The sequence below is a fragment of the Olea europaea genome, unplaced genomic scaffold (assembly GCF_002742605.1).
Source record: "Olea europaea var. sylvestris unplaced genomic scaffold, O_europaea_v1 scaffold724, whole genome shotgun sequence".
In the NCBI taxonomy this organism is placed as follows: domain Eukaryota; kingdom Viridiplantae; phylum Streptophyta; class Magnoliopsida; order Lamiales; family Oleaceae; genus Olea; species Olea europaea.
In genome coordinates, this window is record NW_019265645.1 from 102,061 (window position 1) to 123,745 (window position 21,685).

The 21,685-nt window shown below is 34.1% G+C and overlaps 1 protein-coding gene and 1 long non-coding RNA gene across 2 annotated transcripts; both read left to right on the forward strand.

The window, feature by feature from the left end:
- The first annotated feature begins 452 nt into the window (after nucleotides 1–452).
- Nucleotides 453–4,656, forward strand: LOC111390900. The gene is made up of 5 exons (XR_002702022.1): nucleotides 453–863; nucleotides 1,626–1,948; nucleotides 2,058–2,125; nucleotides 2,970–3,090; nucleotides 4,210–4,656. It is a non-coding gene; the product is annotated as an uncharacterized LOC111390900 (long non-coding RNA).
- An 8,021-nt stretch (nucleotides 4,657–12,677) lies between these two features.
- On the forward strand, nucleotides 12,678–20,819 carry LOC111390897 (adagio protein 1-like). The gene is made up of 2 exons (XM_023016019.1): nucleotides 12,678–13,346; nucleotides 18,771–20,819. Exons 1-2 carry the CDS (start codon nucleotides 13,087–13,089, stop codon nucleotides 20,392–20,394), a joined length of 1,884 nt encoding a protein of 627 aa, XP_022871787.1. The 5' UTR covers nucleotides 12,678–13,086; the 3' UTR covers nucleotides 20,395–20,819.
- Nucleotides 20,820–21,685: the final 866 nt, after the last annotated feature.

Genomic DNA, 21,685 nt, shown 5'->3' on the forward strand with positions numbered 1-21,685 from the left:
TATATAAGTGCAAGTTTCTCGAAATTAATGTAAATGCTAAGTTAGTTCAAAATAGAGCAAATTTGATCATACAAAGCCTACATCAACTAAAGTTACCCGTCAACCATTAACTACCAAACAGAAATTGTCGAGCTTGCAAATAAAGGTTATTGCTTGTGCTTATGCATTTGGTGTAGCATCAAGAAGTTTAATGAATGATGGAACATCTTGTAAAAGTAACACATAGAAGGGTTCAACTATTTTTGTTAGTACTGAATCAAATGAACTGCAAAATTGATAGGTCAACAATTGGATTATTATCTTCTTCTATTTGCATTTCTGTTGAAGCCGAAAATGTTATCTTCCATCTATTTTCCTATTTAAAAATTCCTCACCTTTTGAAAATCCTTATCCTTATCCTTACAATATATAAAAGAGAAAGTTTGTTCCTATTCATAAGGCATCATCCTGTGTCATGCTTATGTCATTTGATTTTTTTGCCCTTTCCCCCTCCAAGCATGGAAACTTTTTCTCCACACAGTTATTCACCATTTCTACAGACAATCTCCCATTCCTTTTTATGCTTTGTTTGATTTTCATTTTTTCCAACTACTTTTTTTTCTGTCCTCTTCACAATCACGCATTGTTCATTCAAATAATATTACACTTATTCCTACCACACATTTTTCATAAAAATGGGCTCAAACACTCCCTTACTTGTTCCATTCTCGATTTTGCCTCTCAATTATACATCATACACATACCTCTTTTACACTCCGTTTCTCCATTCCTCCCACCTCCAGTTATACATCACAAGCTTCTTTTGCTCTCTTCATTAGCAAATTTGGGAATGGAATTTAGAGGAGGAAAAAGGAGAGATAGAGGTAAGGTTTTATTTTCTTTTGATGTTGGGATCTCATTTATTGGTTCTTTTCGAAGGGAAAGGAAGATCTTTGTAAGCATTTCGAATCTTTCTACACAAGTCGTTGGAGCTGTTAATCTTTCTTTGAGTCTTCTTTTGGTTCAACAGAACATTATTTTGCAAGTTTTGAGCAAATGAAAGATTTTTTAAAGAGAAAAACAGAGCTGGAATTTTTTTTAATGTACTTTACTAGTTTTTTGAGTTTTGAATTTTGAAGGTTCAATAGTATAAAATGAAGATTATATTTTTGATTGTTGACTAAATTAATATTTTTTTATTTATTTTTGGGAGTACTGAAATTTAGAAAGAATTTTTTGCTGGAATGTTTTGATATGGAAAGCAGAAAAGAAGGAAGTTTTGTATTGTCTTGGAATTGAAAAAACTAAGAATTCTTGAGGCAATTATGTGGTCCTTTTGACTATAGAATTAGCCATGCTATTATGTATGATGTTGTTAGGGAACTCGAACATAGCGATTTGTAAAAACTATTTTTGGGTTTGTAGAATATTTATTACTACAGTGTGCAAAAGGATTTGTGCTTTGTATACAATTGGTTGAATTTAAAAGTTTCCTTACTGTTCATTTTCTAGATTTGTGATAGATGTTTACCTGCAGAGCAATTTGTTTGTGGGTTTGGTGTTTTTGTTAATAATTCAGTTTTGAATTGGGTTTTTCAATTTGTGGTTTTGAGTTTGTGGAATTGATTGAAATTGTGGTTTTACAGAATTGCTGTGGAAAATGGGAGTACGCCTCTGCAATAATTGGGATTGGATAGAGAGAAAAGCTCTCTTGCATTTGATGAAAGCAAAAATAGAAATTTCCTGCTAAAACGTTTGAGGAGAAGTTGAGTTTGGCTCTATCATTTCATTTAATTTGAAATTTTGAGATTTAGAATCGAGTTTTCTATTAAGTAAAAGTAATAGGATAAGTATTTAGTTTATATTGATTATCTTTAATGTTTCAATATAGGGGTTGAAGATGAATATGATCATGACAAACTATTCAATGCCATGGACGACGGGATATGAACTACGCAAAAAGATCAATGTTAGTGATTTTGGTATTGCTAATTGAAAAAGAAGGGTTTTAGATTTTCCCGTAATGCTTATCATGATTTTTAGCTATGCTTGATTGATATTGTTAAAAATGGGTGAAGTGTGAGGAATTGCTTCACTTTGCAGTAGGAGCCATGACAGGGTTAAAAGTCAATGCTAATATTTGGAGGTATTTATAAATATCCAAATTTCTTCCACATTTTCTACATCGTGTACCCTTCAGCTATGTGACAGATTTGTATGACTTTAATTTAGGGACGTTATCATGTTGTGGATCCATAAGTTAATTGAAATATTTGTTGTATTATGAGAGAATTATTCATTTTCCCCTCATGAAGAATTCGCCTAAGGTTTAACATAATGAGGTCATTCCAAGTACAACCTTGCCATTTTTCTCGGAGTTATGTTGCAATTTGTGACATTGATACATTGATACAATTAACTTTTTGATATCCAAGATGACTTTCTCCGATGAACGCTGATATCCACAAATGATGAATGTATTATATTTTCTCATGAGCTTTCGGAAGGCATTTTTTGACATCAAACTTACACAAATAAAACATCATTTTACTTCATGTAACTAAAAGGTTATTATGTTATTAGAATTCTTTTTAAGTAGATCATATATTTTTACGAGTTTTGTAAATGGTATGAAATGGAATCAATATATATTGCTTGCTCATGGAATTAATGATTCTTGTTATTAGATAAATGTCTATTCTGTTTGTTGAGAAATATTACTTCTTCATTTTCTCTATAACGTATTTGACTAACTAATGCAAGGATGTGATCTAAATATAAAAGCATCACCCTCATTAATACCAATTGATAGGTCCATAAGTTTTGTACTTGTCAGGGAACAAAAATGGTAATTAATGCTTTCCCAATTCAAGTTTCTTACCTTCTACATTGGTTTTTACCATCGTTATTCATAATATAAATGATGAGCTGATTCTAGATAGTGGCATGAGGGGTTTGGTGAACGATTATAATCCGAATTCTTATTGCAGCAGGTGGCGTTGGACTTCATGGTCCGTACGGCTTCTGATGGATTTGCCATAATGAGGAAGTTAATTTTCTTCATTGGTAGCTGGTTATCGAATCTATTATGGTGGGGCAAGAATGCCTACAGTATGACCAAACAAACTCCGACTTGCTGACATTTTTTCATCTTTTATTTTTTCACTGCCTGTCACTCTACCTTCTCTATTGACTTAAAAAAATAATTTTATTGTTATGGGAAGTGTTTTTGAATAATCTTTTACTTGCTATAAGTTTTGTTATTGTATGTGCAAACCTTAATCTCAATGCTACATTTGAGGTGAACTCTGTTTTCTTTTTCTATTATTTGTTTATTTATTTCATGTCCCACCTTTGTTTTGTTCCCCATGTTATGTCTGTGTCTGAATTTGGTTTCATCTATGGCATTTTTAGTTTGCTTGATTAAATTTGTTTATTATATGTGCTTAGGGTTGTAAAACGACTGAGCTAGTTGAACTCTACTTGAACTTGGCTCATCCATGGCTTGTTCAAGCTTATCTAATTAGATAAAGAAGTTAAGCTAATAGAGGATTGATAAATGAAGTAACAAGCGAATAGCTAAGTGAATCAAACTACAATCATTTTAACCCTGTTAAATAACTTGCTTGAGATTGGCTTAGAGATAAAAACAAGTCAGTCTTATGCTATACTAAAGGCTCAGTGGGGCAACAGGTTTCCCGACGGCGGCGCGTGGACCACACGCGTGGCCGGAGCAGCGTGTGTGGGAGGCAGGACACCGGCAGGGGTCGCCGGTCCCTGCTGAGGCCGCCGGTGAGGCGCGTCTCCTCGAAATCTGGCCGGATCTGGCGGAAAACGGCTGGGCGGCGCTAAGGTTTCTACAGTAAACTGCGCCTGTGTGTGAATGGCGTGGTTGGAGGGGCTGATTTGTGGCGTGAGGCTGGTTGTGTGGTGCCTACCGAACCGTTGGTCGCCGGCGCTGGTAGTGTGGAGGTGTGGTGGCTGGGTTATTTTGGATTGTGAGGGGAGCTCCATTTCACAGGTTTCAAACTCTTGGGGCTGACACGAACTTGGATAAATTCATTTGTGCTTCTATACATGTTAGACTAGATGCTTTGTTTATTTATGTCTCAATTTTGTTGATAACTCTCTCTTTTATGCTGGGTTTTTTTCATAATTAATTATGGTTTACATTTCCCCATTTGTCCTTTTTCCTGTTGGTAATATTTTCATATTTTCCTTGTTACCAAGGTTGAATCAATGTTGGACAAGGAAAATATTACATTGGAAGAGCTTCTATTTGAAGAAGAGATTATCCGGGAATGCAAATCATTAAATAGTTGCCTCATAAATTTGAATGCACCTTTATTTTTCAGCTGCATATTTCTATTTTATTAGTCTTGTCATTTATGTTATGGGTGCCTTTTTAATGGGTAATGGTTCCTTGGCAATCACACCCTCACCATGATCTGCTGGTTTCACTTTTAGTTTTGAAGTTCTGTGAAGACAATGTGAAATTGTATTGGTGTTTAGTTTGAGAGATAGAGCTCAGGTTGAACAGTTGCTGAACTACATCGTTCATGAGTCTCCAAATGATGTGGATAGCAAACGAATGTCCAGATGCCATATCATTTTAGCTTTCAAACCGTATTTATTTTTCCCCAAAACTGGTCTTATGAACATGAGGTATTAACTCAATTTGCTTGGTTGTTGATTAGTTACTGCAACAGGTCAAGAAATCATAATCTAAGTCAAGGAAGAAGTATGCACACTGGATTTAACACAAAAAAAGTTGGAACTGCTACATATTCTTTGATTTCCAATAGTATTCTTGAAACTCTCACCCCGCGATCATCTGTTGATTCTGGGTATGAGGCTAATTAATCGTTTTGAAACTGTGTTTGATATCTGGGTCCTCGAGGCTTCAAGTCAAATATTAAGAAAATTATCTGAGTTTGATTTGGTTCTGTTGCAAAGCTTCGATGACTTTATTCTGTCTATCTTTCTACTCAAGTATTGTTTAAAAAATAGAAATTATTTGACTTCAATGAGCCAAATAAATATTTTGGAACAGTTCAATTAGTCCTTTAGTTTCAAACGGTTAACTGCAGAAGTATGTAACTCTGTTGTCTATTGTCAAATTTCAATGTGGAAATCATGTTTATGGTGCTACATAACTAGTCTTTTTCCTAATGTACTACGTATGTAAGCGGTATAAGTAAACATACCTTCTTGATTGCTGATATTGGGATTTCATTACATTTTTTTTACCCGTTTTAGTGTTACAGACATGTATGTTGATTCTATACATCAACTTTAACATCTTGTGCTTTCTTTATTTGTTTTTCCCACATAATTTCAATTGTCAGAGAAGTTATGGTTGAACAAGACATGCTTCACCAATAGCCTTGGCAGAAGAAGAGGTTTGGAACTAGACTTCCAACCTTGACTGTAATGTAATCTTGGTTTACCATAATTAGTTACTTTTTATGGGTTTTCATATTATTATTAGATTGTAAAGTGAATTTGACAATAAAAAAGGAAAAGAAAATAAAACAGTATGAGAAAGAAACAAATGTCTAAAAAAAATTTAATATTTGGTCCTAGTTCTCATAAAGTTTTCAATTGATTTATTGTCGCTGGTCAACATGATAAAATGCTGATTAAGGTGGTACAACGATTCAATGGAAAGAACTGGAACAAATAAATGAGTTTGCATATTGCTTTTTCGTTGCTTCCCTTTGTGTTTAGCGGACTTTTTTGATGCATAAAACTTTTATTAATGATATCCTGATCTACATTGATGGTTTTGCATTTCATTTTGATTGAGGTCTGAGTTTGATGGTTGTTATGAGAACTGTTTAGATGAAACTTGAAAGACTATCTCTGGTTAACAATTCTATTGGCGTGAAATGGATATTTTTAATCTTTAGTCATTGAAAGTTAATTGAGGAAGTTTTCAAATTCCGGCCCCTCAACTCCTGATTATTGATTAATTATTTCTCTTTTTAGCTATTGAGTACATATCTGGAAGGGCCGCTAGAAAAAAGTTCTTAATCTAGAAATTTTGTAAAGTCCTTTGGATGAAGGGGGTTCTTTATTCATTTTCACATAATTTTTCACTTCTTAGTAATGATACTGAAGACTCTTTCCATCAAGTTATTATGACTTTATCATGTCCTGATCTTTAATATGTAATCACTCTCCCCAGTGTGAACTTCAGGAGGATGATCATAAAATTAAGTTGGTTGGGTAGTATGGATGTAGGACATGGTTGTTATTGCAAACGATCTTAAAGTGGCACAATCATTTAGATCCATCAATTAAAAATGATGCATGGACTGATGATGAATTATCAATCCTGGCTTTTCATCATCAATTGTATGGGAATAAATGGGCAAAAATCGCAAGGTTCTTAGCTGGAAGGTATCTAATTAACTTTTTTCATTTAAAATTTCTTTGATTATTATTGATTGTTTCGTTTCCACCATAAGCAACATCTATTAAGAAGAGGGATGCAAGTTTGCGCTTTTCATGTATAAAAGTACATGCATGTATATTTATTTATGATCCTCTAGCTTTCGATATTGTGTTCGGATGTACAATATTGATTCAAATTGGTATTATGTGATGAATAGTGCTTGATGGATTTGTTCAGTATAAGAATTCTTGTGCTTTGGTTTGTTCTTGAGGCTATGCCAAGATGATGGTACATTCTTCGCTCAGAACATGTAGCAAAAATGTTGGCAAGATGTCTAGGAACAAATTTTCCTATTAAAAGATAACAAGGAAAGATGACGATTTTTCACTTTGGCCTTGAAAGGTGGACTTTTTTAAAAGCCTCCTCTAAAGAAACATGTTAATTAATTTTTAATCATGTGACTTTACCTTACTGGAAGTCCAAAGGGATGAAGTTTAGCTACCTCTATTTCTTTAGTAAATTTCAGATTTATTAGGCAGTAGTGCAATGAAATCTTTGAGCTTCGTTTTGTTCATTGAGCAAATGAAAACTTTGAGAGTTTTCTCAATTTTTGGTTTCTTTTAGTAATCATGGACGCCTCAAAGAATCGTGATTGCGTGTTATTGCTCTTCATTGCTTTCTCATTTGTTTGCTTGAGGATTGGTTAAATTAGCATTCCGTACACCTATTCATATTTCTCTCCCGTTCAATGCAAAAATTATGTCCTTCTGTTATATTTACATGAAATCATCTGGTAAAAATTTTAATTTTTTATGTTCTGTGCCCATTAATCATTCTCATTATCAAAAGGCAAATTGAGACACGGAAAAACTGTTGAATGGACATTCAAGGATTTGCTTAAAGGGCTTGAGAAATTGTTCTGATATATGTGACACACTCATCAAGAATAACATGTATAGTATGGGGTTTGACTACAGCTTTTGGGATTTGGTTTATTACGCAATGGTTGAAACCAGACTTGATTGAGAGCGGCGCTTTTAAGGGGCATTCAACATGGGTTTTAAGGCAAGCGATGCTAGACACAATGTTGCTGCTGCAGTGACAACTCATTTTCTCCCTTATATCAAATTGCTCTATTTCCAACAATGCTCAAATAATTTATGGACGTAGCTCTGATTTTTCACTGTTTCTAGTGATTTTTCAGTTTCTGATGATAATGAATTAGACTACTCCACCATACCTAAATTTTATGACGCCAAACATGATAACAAGGGTGAAGTATGGGCTGAAAAAGGCCACATATATGATGCTGTGCTCATCTATCCAGCTGGCTTTCAACCCTTGCTTAGGTTGCCAAAATGTTAGAATTTGGGTATGACCGAATTTTTTGATGAAGATAATTGAAAGTTCTAATTAAAGTACACATTAAGTCTTTATTTGAGCCTCTTTTTTTTTAAAATTCATTTTTTCAAAACTCATTTTCAACCATACATGCTCTAATAAAATAATATTACACGCAATTTTAAATTTTATCTTAAATTTTTTAATCATACATTCTCTCTCTAAATGGGTCTCAAACAAGGGCTAAGAAGAATTCTATTTGGAATACTTTTGGAATCTTATTCAAAGTCTATTGGTAAATTTTAATTGAAGTTTATTTGGAAACCTTATTGGGAGTTGAAATTTATGTTGAATTTCAAAAAAAAAAAAATTAAGATAAATTTTTTTTGGGCATTCTATTTCATCTACAACTCTACCTCTAGGGTTTTGGATTGTTCCATATATATATTTGGATCTTTTCTACAATTTACCTAGAATTACTTTCTCTCAATTAGTTGTCAATTAATAAAATTACTCGGTTACCAATCTAACTTCTTGCTTTAATCTTATTCTTGCTTGTGCTACCAATACTTTATATTGTGTCATACTTGTCACTCTGTTCCCAATAAGTGGTATCAGAGCTATTGGTTGTGATTTTATTTGAGGTTTTCTGTTATCGATAGCAGTTATGAAGTATGAAATTTCGCTTTTGGATCATAATACAAGATTTTCATTGTGGTAAGTGAAGATGCTAGCTGTATTGGTGCAGATGGACTTAGATGATGTGTTGTTGGGATTGGACAACAGAGGAGAAATGGAAGGATCGAAAGGTACTTTCGATATTCATCTTTATTTATCTAACATTCTTTAGGACGTTTTGAAGGAGAAGACAACTGCTACATTGTAATTGAAGTTGGAGAAATTATGGATGGCTCAAACTCAGATGAGCAAATTGCATTTAAAGTAGAGGTTGTATTCTCATCGTATGACAAAATACGGATCTTTAAAAGATCATTTGACTATACTCAAGAAGATTGTCACTAATTTAGAGACATTAGAAATAAAGTATGATGAATAAGATTTGACCTTAATCTTGTTGTGTTTGCTGCTCGATTCGTTTATTTTGTTTAGGGACACGTTTTGTATAGTTGTGATACTCTCATCTTTGAAGACGTCTATGATACCCAGCTCTAAAAGGAGAATATCGAACTCTAGGTTGAATTTGAGTCCAGAGTTGAAGGTCTTGTGGCTTATGGTGATCAACGAATGGGTAAGTCAAGGTCGAGTTTCAATAATTAGGTTTGTTTTTATTGCAAGAATAAATGATACATTAAGAGAGATTACAAAAAATTGCATAATAAAAGTACTTCGACTATAAATCACAAGAAGTAGTCAAACACTTCGGACGAGATCAACATAGTTAAGGACTATTTTAGTGATGGATATGTTTTGACGATTTCTGATGTAGAATCCAAACCCGACGATGAGTGGATTTTGGACTTACCTTGTACGTTCTATATGTGTCTAATCGGGATTTGTTTGAAACGTGACACAAGGTGTCATTGTCATGGGTAACAACAAATTTTGTCGAGTAGCTGGTATTAGTAGAGTTAGATTGAAGCTGATAGATAGAACATGTAGCACTCGATCACGTTCGACATATTTCAGCTTTGAAGAAGAATCTCATTTCATTGAATACTTTTGATTCGAAGGAGTGCATGTTCTCTGGAGCAGTGGAGTCTTGAAAGTCTAGAAGGGTGTCTGTGTTGTATTGGAGGACGGAAGATGTCCCGATTATACATTTTACAAGGTTGGGTAAAATCGGTGAAGAAAAGTTAGTACGGTTTAGTACCGTCGTGAATATTCAATTGTCGTGAATATTCAATTTTGTACAATACCTTTGGAATTTGATTCTAGGTCTACATTAAAAAATACTACTCAGTTGAGTTGGAGGATATGGGTAATTTCGCTTTGCTACCATTGTTCGCGCTTCATCGTATTCAATTGTTAGGGATAGACCCATTGAGGATAGGTACAGGGATGCTAATTTGGCTGCGAAAGCTTTTGAGGTTTTTGCGATGAAAGTATTGAGAGTTGATTCTACTACAGGGTGTGTTTCGATCTTGTTTGGTAAATCTTGAATTCCTTGTAAAAATTTTGGAAACCTGGTGTTTGGGTTCATGTATCATTTGTGGATACTATGGAAGAGGAAGATTAATTTTCGTGAGATGGAGAAGTTTGGTTCTGTTGAAGAATTTAGTCTATCTTTTCAGGTGTAGAAAATTTGGAGCTGTGTTCGTTACATCAAAATTGGTGTCAAAGTAGAGATTGTTAGAATTTGAGTTTGACCCAAATTCTTTGATGAAAATAATTGAATGTTCTAATAAATAGTACATTAAGAAGAATTCTATTTGAAATACTTGCGGAATTTTATTCGAAGTCTATTAGCAAATTCTAATTGAAGTTCTAATAGGAGCTGGAATTTATGTTGGTTGGATTTAAAGATATCAAGACAATGAAATTTTGGACATTCTATTTTATCTACAACTTTATTTTTAGAGTTCGAATTGTTCCCTATATATAATTTACTCTTCGCTACAATTTAGTTAGAATTGTTAAAATTGTATTTTTTTTCTCCATTAGTTGTCAATTAATATAATTCCTCGATTTCCTGTCAATCTATCTTCTTGCTTTAATTTTTTTCTTGCTTGTGCGGTCAATATTTCATATTGTGCCATGCCATACTTGCCTCTTCGTTACTAACACAGACGTGTGCCGATGGCTTTCATATCCATATTTGTCCATATATCAAATTTTGTTGTCAAGATGCTGCATGAATTCGTCTTTGCCTTTTAATTACTACAACAACTTAGCTTCCTTACTTTTTCTTTTCATTTCATGATTTAAGTCTTAGTTGTTATCCATTATATAAGTAGAACATTGAAGTTGGATGATCTTCTTTTTGAAGCATTTTCCTGCTATCTTAATATAGAGAAGAACATGTGAATCTCCGCTATCACAACCACCTTTCATTCCTCCTGCCTCACTCTCCAACGGCTATGGACCAACAAAAGGATCTTTGCCAATGTCTCCATATGAGCCGGAAAAAATTCTCCCATTCCACCAATGTATCTAATGCATGAAGAAAGTTGGTGTTCGAGGACGAAGATGTTGAGCAATTGAATAAACGAAAGATGGCAGCATCCAGAAATCCAAATGTTGGAAAAAAATTGTAGATCTTCCTTGCAGCACCATTGATACAACAAGAAAGTAACTGTACTAGACCTTGAGAAGTTGAAGTGAAATGAACATTCTTTGCTTTTGTTTTATGTTTTTAAATGTATATGGTCAAATCATCAATAATTCAATCATCAAAGAGAATAGATGAATAAGCATTTGGAAAAGAAAACAATTTGTTTTTAAATTCCTTTTTGCTAAACAATTTCTGTATATGATACATTATTTGACTACCGAAAAGTGTGATCAAATTCATCTCACTTTTGACAACTCGATTTTGTCATCATCTGGGTTGAGTTTGTTAACTTTATATAAATATAGTTTTGAAATTGATTGAATCTAAATTCTCACATCTTGTGTCTAATACAATAGTTATGAAGTACTAATCCATATATATAGTTCAATTATAAGATATTTGTATCATTAATAATATTAACACACGTTATTCAGTGTACATAACTAAATGTTTACATATTCTAAAATGGATTGTCGATTTAACAAGATCACTTAAAATATAACATTAATCGTGCAAAACACGATGCACCACTCGTTTACATAAAACGTGTAAAGTTATCTGTCAAAAATCTAGTTCAAGAACCTTTTCATAAATAAGGGTGATAGAGAAAAAAAGAAAAGAAAAAAGATCACTAAATTAAAATAAATAAGATTGATTTGTATAGTTAATTTTACGGGATTAACACAAATCTTAAAATTTAATTTTAATTGAAATCTTTGCCGAACACTCAAGCAAATAATATGACAAAGCCCTAGACTCCTTCTTTTCCCCTTGATTGATATTCAATTAAAAAAAATGACTTCTATAAAAAAAAATTGAAACGATCTCATAAAAATAAAGAAAAATTCCCGTCGAACTGTCAATCAAATAGACATAAATCATACAACAAAGATTCATTTAATGTTAATATTACAAATTCAGATACAAATTCTATATTAACGATACAAGCCCATATAACTAGGGGTGTTAAGTTAGCTCACTAGCTTGAGTCGCTCGTGATTCGACTCGAAAAAGGTCCAAACCGGCCTAGTTCATGGCTCGAGCCGAGCCCCATTTTGGGATGTCGACTCAAGCTCCAGCCGACCCTTGTATTTTTAAAAAAATTTAATTAAAAAAATTAAAAATAAAAGGCCAACAACTGCTGCCCATAAACCTTCTATAGGCTGCAAATATTATTTTAAAAAATCGAGAATGCTCGATCCCGCCCAGTAAGGCTCAAGTCAAAAGCTCGGGTCGAGCGTAAATTTTTTGGTCAAGCAAAAATTCGGCTTGGTCCCAAAAATGCTCAAACAATTTTACTCGAATTGAACCCGAATCTCGATTTTCGACTCAATTTAACTCGTTGACATTCCTATATGTAAAATTAAATCATACTTGCTATACCCTTTTATAGAGCATATGTCTATTTTACCCTTCATAACTTTTTATTGCATTATTCAAGATAGACTGTTTTATGATGGATTTAAATTGACTCTTGGTAATAATAATAATAATAATAATTTAATAACTAACTCTGGCACGAATTAAAATTCAAGAATCCACGTGACAATGTGACATGTGCATCACCTCAAATAATTTATACAAACGAACCTTACCGTGTCTACATACCGAAACAACACGAGGTCATTAAACGGACATGGTACAAGAAACAAAGCATAATGTACAATCTAATTCAACATCCACATCCTCAAAGTCAAAACGATATCCAACGCCAGCGTCATCTCCATTTATCCACCCCTACCCCTGCCAACCCCACAAACCATTTCTTCAGCCGCAGATTTTTCTTGGGTTTTCATCTCAAATTTTCCTCGAGGCGGTGTGTATACACACAGAATACATATATAATCAGATGGCATCTAGAAATTAACTTTTCGACCCCTTGGATTTTGTTACCCTCTTTCCTCTTGATTTGTCCTTCTTGTTTTGGCCGGTTATCCATTCCCGAAAAGGAAAAACCCTACAATTTGAGCTTCAAAGTTATTGTTGTATTGTTATCTTGTCAAGGGGGTTACAATTGACAGTCTGGAAGTTATAAGTTAAGAATTGAAATCACACGTTTTCATCAATTTTGTGGCCATTTGTTATGGGGTGAAGAGTTGGGAAAATTTGGTTTCATATTGTTTGATAAAGTTGGATGGAGTGGGATAGTGACTCGGAGTCTGATCTGAGTGTTGCGGAAGAGGAGGAGGAGGAGGTGGGTGAAGGATTGGGTTTTTGGTTGAGGAAGAGCGGTCCAGGTGAACTGCCGTTTCCCGTGGACACACTTCTGCAGCCGGCTCCTTGCGGGTTTACTGTCACGGATGCTTTGGAGCCTGACCATCCCATTATTTATGTAAATTCCGTGTTTGAGATTGTTACTGGATACCGCGCAGAGGAAGTTCTTGGTCGCAACTGGTCAGTTTTTTGTTGGACTTTTCTTCGCCTTTATCATTTTTAACGGTTTAATAGGTTTGTGAATTTCTGATATAGTTTTAACTGAATTTTGTGTCTTTAAGAAAGGGGGAAGGGTTCTGCTAACGTACTATGATATAAATAAAGGATTGAATATAATGAAAATATAAAAAACTTCTAGATTTATTGTGTAAGTTTTGAGCTTGTGCCTTTTGACAGTCTGGTGGACAAGGTGCTATTAGAATTGAAGTTTTCCTTCTTTTTCTGAGATTGGGATAGGGAAGAATTGTTTATATATGAAAATTGAAGGTTGGGTGGAGATGTAACCACTTAACCTTGAGAGAACATTAAAAATTGCTACAAATTGAATTCTAATCAGTTCTATTCTTAGTTGGAGATTAAAAGTATGGAGAATCAAATTAAGTTGGGCCTGGAAGATAGTTTCAGAGATCAGTTCTTTGTCTTGTATACAAAGATTACAGCTCTTCTTGAAGATGTTTTATTAGGTAATGTAGCAACTAAAGCTCAAATTTTTCTGTGGAAAAAATATTTTTTGATAGTACAAGCCCTTTTGAGTTGCAGATGTAGCAATGAAGCTTAAGAGAACACTAAGAATTAGCTAGTAATGGAATAAGTTCTGTTCTCTGACCAGAAAATAAGGCGATAAAAAATACAATTTTTTTGTAGTTAGCATATAAATAGCTAATATAAACAATGTCAAAAGAGTGACATTTGCATTTGAAATTAGGCTTACGCAATTTTCCTAAAGATAATGTAACTCAATTATGTGTTAATTTTGAGAGTTACGAAAAGTGCTTAAATTATACTACAGTGTGATCAACCCGCATATTCAGGTAAATTTTGTTTCTGAAGTAGGCTTCATACATCTGAAGATAATCTCCATTTGAACTACTTCATAAGTTGGATTTTATTGAGTAATGGTACCTCCTACACATCATTTGAGCTTTTGGGAATGAAGCTGAAAAACTGAAATGCTTGTTCTATCATTGAAAGTAAAGCCACTTACTTTCGAGATCATAACTCCTCATGATTCAGCATCAGTCTTCTTGTTCTCCTTATTGCCTCCCTCCTTTGACAGTCTGAAGGTGATTTTCTAAGTTCGAAGTATGCTTCGATTTGGACTACTTAAGTGTCTTGGGTGATGTCTGAAGTCTTTCTCTATCAAACTAAACTTTAAATTTGGACTCTTTTGGATGTATGGCTTGACTTCGGACATCTCAACCCTTCACTCGTCAACAATATCTAGGGTTGACAACGGTTTGGTTATGGGTCGGTTCGGCCAAAATCATAACCGCACCACCAATTTTTTGACTATACCATAACCACAGCATAACCATGTAAATCGGTTCGGTTCGTATCTCGATTCGGCACGGTTCGGTTCGGTTAATAACTACGAAAATAAATTATTTTTTATAGGTTCATCCGTCAAATTGATATAAAACAATTTATGAAAAAAATCAATGAAAACAAAAACGCAATATTCCAAAAGGAAATGCAAATATTATCAAACAATATTCCAAACGAAAATGCAAACATTATCCCAATTTTCAATTGTAAAATACAAATTTAACAAACAATATTATAAATATAATAATACTAAACTTTTCCTTCATTTTTAATTGTTGTGCATCGAAGTTACTTGATTTATTCTTCCCCACAAGTCTTACTAGCATAGATCAACACTCAAAGTTGATTTTTATATAGTAAATAAAAAATGTAAGTAGAGAATACAACGATACTTCCTATTCCAGAATGATCTTAATTAAGATTTAAATAAAAAAAATGTACCTCTTCGTCAACTTCCTTCTCGCTAAATGTTGCACAAACTTTAGAGTATGATGAAGAAGTAAAATTTTTTACACACAATAGAAAAAAATTAACAATAAAAAGATCCGTGCATGAGTTTGTGGTTTGTGAAGAGTAGGGGTTGCATTTATATATTGTCATACTAATGCTATTATTATGGAGTAATGGTAAGTGGGTTGGCCGGCTGAGTCATGTAGACTGGACTAAGCCTCAACTAATGTCCATCTTTCTCCACTTCAGAATATGGTTAACCACGTAGGAAATGTTTTAACGCAATTCTCACTTAATGACCAAACTGAAACTTTATTATAACTTGGGGGAATTCATGGAACAAAAAAGGATGAGTGATGAATATGAAATTGTTTCGTAACTTGATTGACATCCAGTGATTTTTGCCCCTTTGTATTGTGTTGTAAGCTTTCTGAGTTAGAGTAGGTTTTGAAGCTTGAGGATTAGACTCTAAATAGGCCTCATTGTTTCAACAAACAAAAAAATTGAAGAAATTTATTTTTCGGTCTAGAAAATTTTGTTTATTTGAAATTTAATTCTAAAACACTAAGGGTGCGTTTGGTTTCTTGTTTTCAAACCGTTTTTAGTTTTTAGTTTTCGAAAATGCCCAAAACGTACTTGATCTGTAGTCTTCGAAAATCCATTTCAGAAAAGAAGGAAAAATTTATAACTGAAAATTCAGAACGATTTTTTTCTATTTTAAGTGTTTTCGATTAAAAAACTCAAAACGCTGAAAACACTCAAAACACGCCAATTTTTTTCCGAAAGGATTCTCAACGGTATTTTTAAAATAAAATGTTGTAATCTGATACAATTTAATGAAACATAATAATTTTGAAACGCACAAAACGTTTTTCAATTTCCATTATTGTTATTTTTTTTGCTTTTTGGTGATCAAAATTTGGAAGAATTATTATTTCCTTTTTCCTGTCTAAGTGACAGCAAAATATATCTAAAAGGATAAGAACGGACTAGCTATTTTCTTTACAACGATTCCTATTTTTAGTCTATAAATTTATTATTTATTATTTTATTTTTGTAGCAAGAAAAAATATAAAATTCACCAAGTTTAAAATATATATTATCTAGTAATATATTATCATAAAATTATTATAATTTACTAAATAATCAAATTAATTGAATAAATGTCATGAAACAATTTCTAAAAATTTTAAGCCAAACGAATTTTCTATTTTTCTTTTTTGAGAAACCATTTTTCAAAAATGACAAACCAAATACATTTTCTGAAATTCGAAAATAGTCTATTAAAGCAGAAAACTAAAAATGAATTAAAAACTGAAAACGGCAAATGAAAACGCAAACCAAACACATCCTAAATTTCTAGTGCTGCTAGTCCAATATGGAGTCATGCATCCAATGGTAACTTGTGGAATTACGTCTTCAACAGTAGAAAGTGAGTATCCGTTTCCGGTAGAAAGTCTATTGAAACTTTGTTCAAAAGGATTGCGTAGGCAGCAACGTTGGTAGTACAACCACCAAAGAAGTTGGAGGTTTAAAAGAAGGTAGAAAACGGGAAGGAAGTGGTACTCTTGGAATTGCTAGAGCCGTTGGCAGCAGCTTTACACTATCTACCCTTAGATGTTTACTTGTTACACTTAAAGCATCTCCAAAAAACTATTTAAACATATATGCACTTTATTTTAAAGAGTTGACCGTTAAAATCACACTCCAAGATACTCTTTAAATTAACATTTTAATTTAGAGAGTTTGGAGAGTCAAGCTCACTTTCTATAATTAAATATATTCAAAATGTTTCAATTTTTAATGTAGGAAACCAATAAAATATAATTTAAAGAAAAATTAGTTAAAATAAAAGATAGAGAAAAATAATAAATATTTTTTGGGAGTAGTAAAATTAAGTTTTAAATATAAATAATTTATTAGAGTACTTCAAAATTTTAACTTTCTAAATTTGTAGATGCTCTCAAAGTGATAGAATATGCTCTTTAAAAATAGAGTTTCTTAGTTCTCCAAATGATAGAATATACTCTTTAAAAATAAAAAATCTCTTGAAAATACTCTTATGATTTATGTTCTAATGTAGTTAAGTTGGCTGAGGTCGAACGAAGAGTCGGACTTTGTAGAACTGACAAAATAGTCAGAAGAATTTTGGACAAAAAGGAGGCAACAAAGTATTATTTTATCAAGATGAAATTTGGTTTGATGTCCACCCATATCTTACTTGGACTATATATATATATATATATATATATGGACTATCATACCAAACCAAATACCTACACATTATACAAAGATAACAAAAATATGAAACCACATCCTTTGAAAGAAAATCTACAAGATAAAACTTTATATCATGGACATTAGTATTCTCTAACCCTATGTGAAGATAACTGTGTAGGAGTTTTCCATGTGCTGTTTGGTAAAGTTGCTGGAAATTAAGATATTCATTAATTGTTGGAGATTAGTTACCGATTATGAGCGATAGTTTAATTTTTTTTCCAAATTTTTCTTCAACTAGATTCTTTTTAATACTAGAATTGAATATTAGTTGGTTAGCCATTAGATTTTATTTGTACACTTAATTTAGTTTTTGTGTAGGTTTCCTCCGAGAGTTAGGATTAGTTTTTTCTAGTGATTTAAGCTTCCTGGTTAGAGTAGGTTTTGGGGTGTCTTATTGGAGAGCTATTAGTGTTCTGATTATTACATCAAAAATAACAAAAGCACATTTTTCGTTTTGAAAAATTCTGGTTTGCTGGGATTTATGTCTTCAGTTCTTAATCTCTAGTGTTCACTTCAATCTCCAACAATATCCTTTTGTGCATGCAATCATTTTGTCACTACTAGTACTACACACACCGTTTTTGCAAATTGTTTTCATTTTGTCGTAATAAAAATTACTGCTGCTAATCCTTAAACCAGTATGTTGCATATATTTTATTTCACGACATTTTGGCTTCAGCACAACTACTGGATTCCTATATAACGTGTTGAAGTCTTTTTATTTTCAAATATTTAGATTTATCAAATGCTTGAAACGAATAATTTGATTTCTTGGTGGCTGTTTCAAGTACGAGGCTTCTCTTAAAATTTGAGCATCCGATAGTCATGCTACATAAGGAAGTGTTAAGTTTTTTTGGTGGTGCTTTAAGTTCATGGTGAGTGGTAATATGCAAGCTCACTCTGTCAGTTTGACGGGTTTGATGTAACATTACTTTTAACTTGAATGGTATCATGTTTGGTAATCCTATAGGCTCATACTTTGCCTTGTTGAAGTGGCAACCTTTATGATAGCCATTTTTTGTTATGTTCAATTCTTATCTAGGGCTAGTGTAGTAATTCCTATTATTGGAATTGAGGTGGTGCACCTGGCCTTTCTGTCATTGATGAATCATCGATGACAAATCACAGGGTTAGATGCCAAAGTTTACTTTTTAATTATATCGGATATTTATACCCAATTGTAGAAAGTCCAGTGGAGTTTTTATTCATTTATCTGTTGTTACTTTCAATGCAGTCATAGCTGCTAAGAATTGTTTGTATTTTATGTTTCTGAATGCTGATAGGCATGGTATATCATTGATATCTGATTATGTTTAAATCTTTTTGCAGTCGTTTCCTGCAATGCAGAGGTCCATTTGCTAAGCGAAGGCATCCACTGGTGGACCCCACTGTAGTAGCTGAAATAAGAAGATGCCTTGAGGAAGGGATTGAGTTTCAAGGCGAATTGTTAAATTTTAGAAAAGATGGATCCCCATTGATGAATAGATTGCGTATGACCCCAATATATGGGGATGATGATACAATAACACATATCATTGGTGTACAGTTCTTTACAGAAGTGAACCTTGATCTGGGTCCACTTCCAGGAACTTCAGCTAAGGAATTTGCAAAAGCTTCTGAGAAATTAAGATTTAATTTTCCTCCTCGTGGAGAAGCATTAGATGGGAACCGTAACGCTAGTCGTGGGGTTTGTGCATTACTGCAGTTAAGTGATGAAGTCATTGTTCTGAAGATTCTTTCATGTTTGACTCCAAGAGATATAGCATCTGTTAGTTCTGTCAGTCGGCAGTTTTATGAGCTTACAAAGAATGAAGATCTGTGGCGAATGGTCTGCCAGAATGCATGGGGTAGTGAAACGACTCGAGTCCTAGAGACGGTGCCTGGTGCTAAACGATTAGGATGGGGTAGATTGGCAAGAGAACTTACCACTCTTGAAGCAGCAGCATGGAGCAAACTAACTGTTGGAGGTACTGTCGAACCTTCTCGCTGCAACTTCAGTGCATGTGCTGTCGGGAATCGTGTGGTTCTGTTTGGTGGGGAGGGTGTCAACATGCAACCTATGAATGATACCTTTGTGCTGGATCTGAATTCCAGCAATCCAGAGTGGCAACATGTCATAGTGGGCTCTCCACCTCCTGGGCGTTGGGGTCATACACTTTCTTGTGTCAATGGATCTCATCTTGTTTTGTTTGGAGGCTGTGGGAGGCAAGGCTTACTCAATGATGTTTTTGTGTTGGATTTGGATGCCAAACACCCTACTTGGCGGGAAATCTCCAGTTTGGCCCCTCCACTTCCTAGATCCTGGCATAGCTCCTGCACCCTTGATGGCACAAAGCTGATAGTCTCTGGCGGTTGTGCAGATTCTGGGGTGCTTCTGAGCGACACTTTCCTGCTTGATCTTTCTATGGAGAAACCGATGTGGCGAGAGATACCGGTAGCGTGGACTCCACCATCTCGTTTGGGCCACACGCTGTCTGTTTATGGTGGTAGAAAAATTTTGATGTTTGGTGGTCTTGCCAAAAGTGGTCCTCTGCGGTTTCGGTCCAGTGACGTTTTCACTATGGATCTGAGTGAGGATGAGCCATGTTGGAGATGTGTAACTGGAAGTGGGATGCCTGGTGCTGGAAATCCAGGAGGAATATCTCCACCCCCTCGACTTGATCATGTGGCTGTGAGCCTCCCTGGTGGTAGAATCCTCATTTTTGGTGGCTCCGTGGCTGGTCTTCACTCCGCATCTCAGCTTTATATACTCGATCCAACTGAAGAAAAGCCTACATGGAGGATACTAAATGTACCAGGACGTCCTCCGAGATTTGCTTGGGGACACAGCACATGCGTCGTTGGAGGCACAAGGGCTATAGTTCTTGGAGGTCAAACTGGGGAAGAGTGGATGCTTGGTGAACTTCATGAACTATCATTAGCAAAGATATCATCTAATCTAGAAGGGAATTGAAAGTTTGTGAACTTGGCATATAATCATATCCTTTCGGACGGGTTTCAAGAAAGTGACTGGTCCCGATTAAACAATTCGCGGAGATTGTCCCTACCATTCAGGACACGTACTGTTGTAATATGGGGAACGATCCAGCCAGCAGCTGTAACTAAACTTGTTTTCTTGTTAAAGCTCCTGGGAATACGTGAGCTCGTGGCGTGATCCCAGTTTAATTTTGTGAGTTTTGTATGATATTTATTCAATCATAAACGCTTTGAACTATTTGCTCCTCTCGAGGCTGCTTGTACTTGGTAGAAGTATAGGTCATCAAATATGTAGACTAGTTTCCATAATGTATGTTTGTGGGGGCGCTCCAGGTTCTGTAAGTCGAAATTTTAGAAAAACACGAAACAATTCGCAACATAACATGTTGAGATGTCGTCTCACCTTTTGTGCATATTTGATATGAACTTGGCCGCAGTGGCGAATCTAGGATTTTGAGTCAGTACAGGTGGTCGTTGATCGTCGACCGTCGACCGCAATAAAGTATTAAGAGCCCGTTTGATATCTTTTTTTTTTTAAACAAAAAATGCATTTTGAAATAATGATTTGATGGGGAACGTGAGGTCAAAAATAAGAAAAATGTTTTGAATTTGCGTGTAATATTATTTTATTGAAAAATGTATGGTTAAAAATAAAATAGATAAAAATGCATAAAAAAATGAAAATAAAACAAGGTCTAAAATTTAAATATAATAATTATTTTGTTCATATTGAATATGTATAATTATGTTATAAGAATAAATCGTATATTCACCAAATGATATTGTTGCCAAATATAGTATAATTTAAAGGAAGGGCATGATTTTGAATCTTTGTAATTTTATTAAACCCAATAAATGTAATATATATTATTTTGTTGATTTAAGTATCAAGAGCAATAGATGCCATATTTGTTCAAGGTTCGAATCCTATCCAATCCTTTCCTATTGCATTTGTTTTGGTAGTTGTTGTAAACTAAAAAAATTGCACAATGAATTGGCTAGGAAGAGAATCGAAACCGAGACCTTGCAAAATGAAAATATAAACTCTATCCACTTCAGCTAAAAGGAGAATTTAGAAGAAAAAAAAATTATCAAAAATATAACCTCAAATCTTAATCTATTGTCAGTCCAAAAAAATAGCTTCCGACAGATTCAGCTAGGACGGTCATCCTAACTCGTCACTAGCTAGATTCGCCACTGCTTGGCCGTACGTCTACATTTGGTTGTCTACGTCTTTGTTGGCTTTCACTCTATATAGGGTACACACT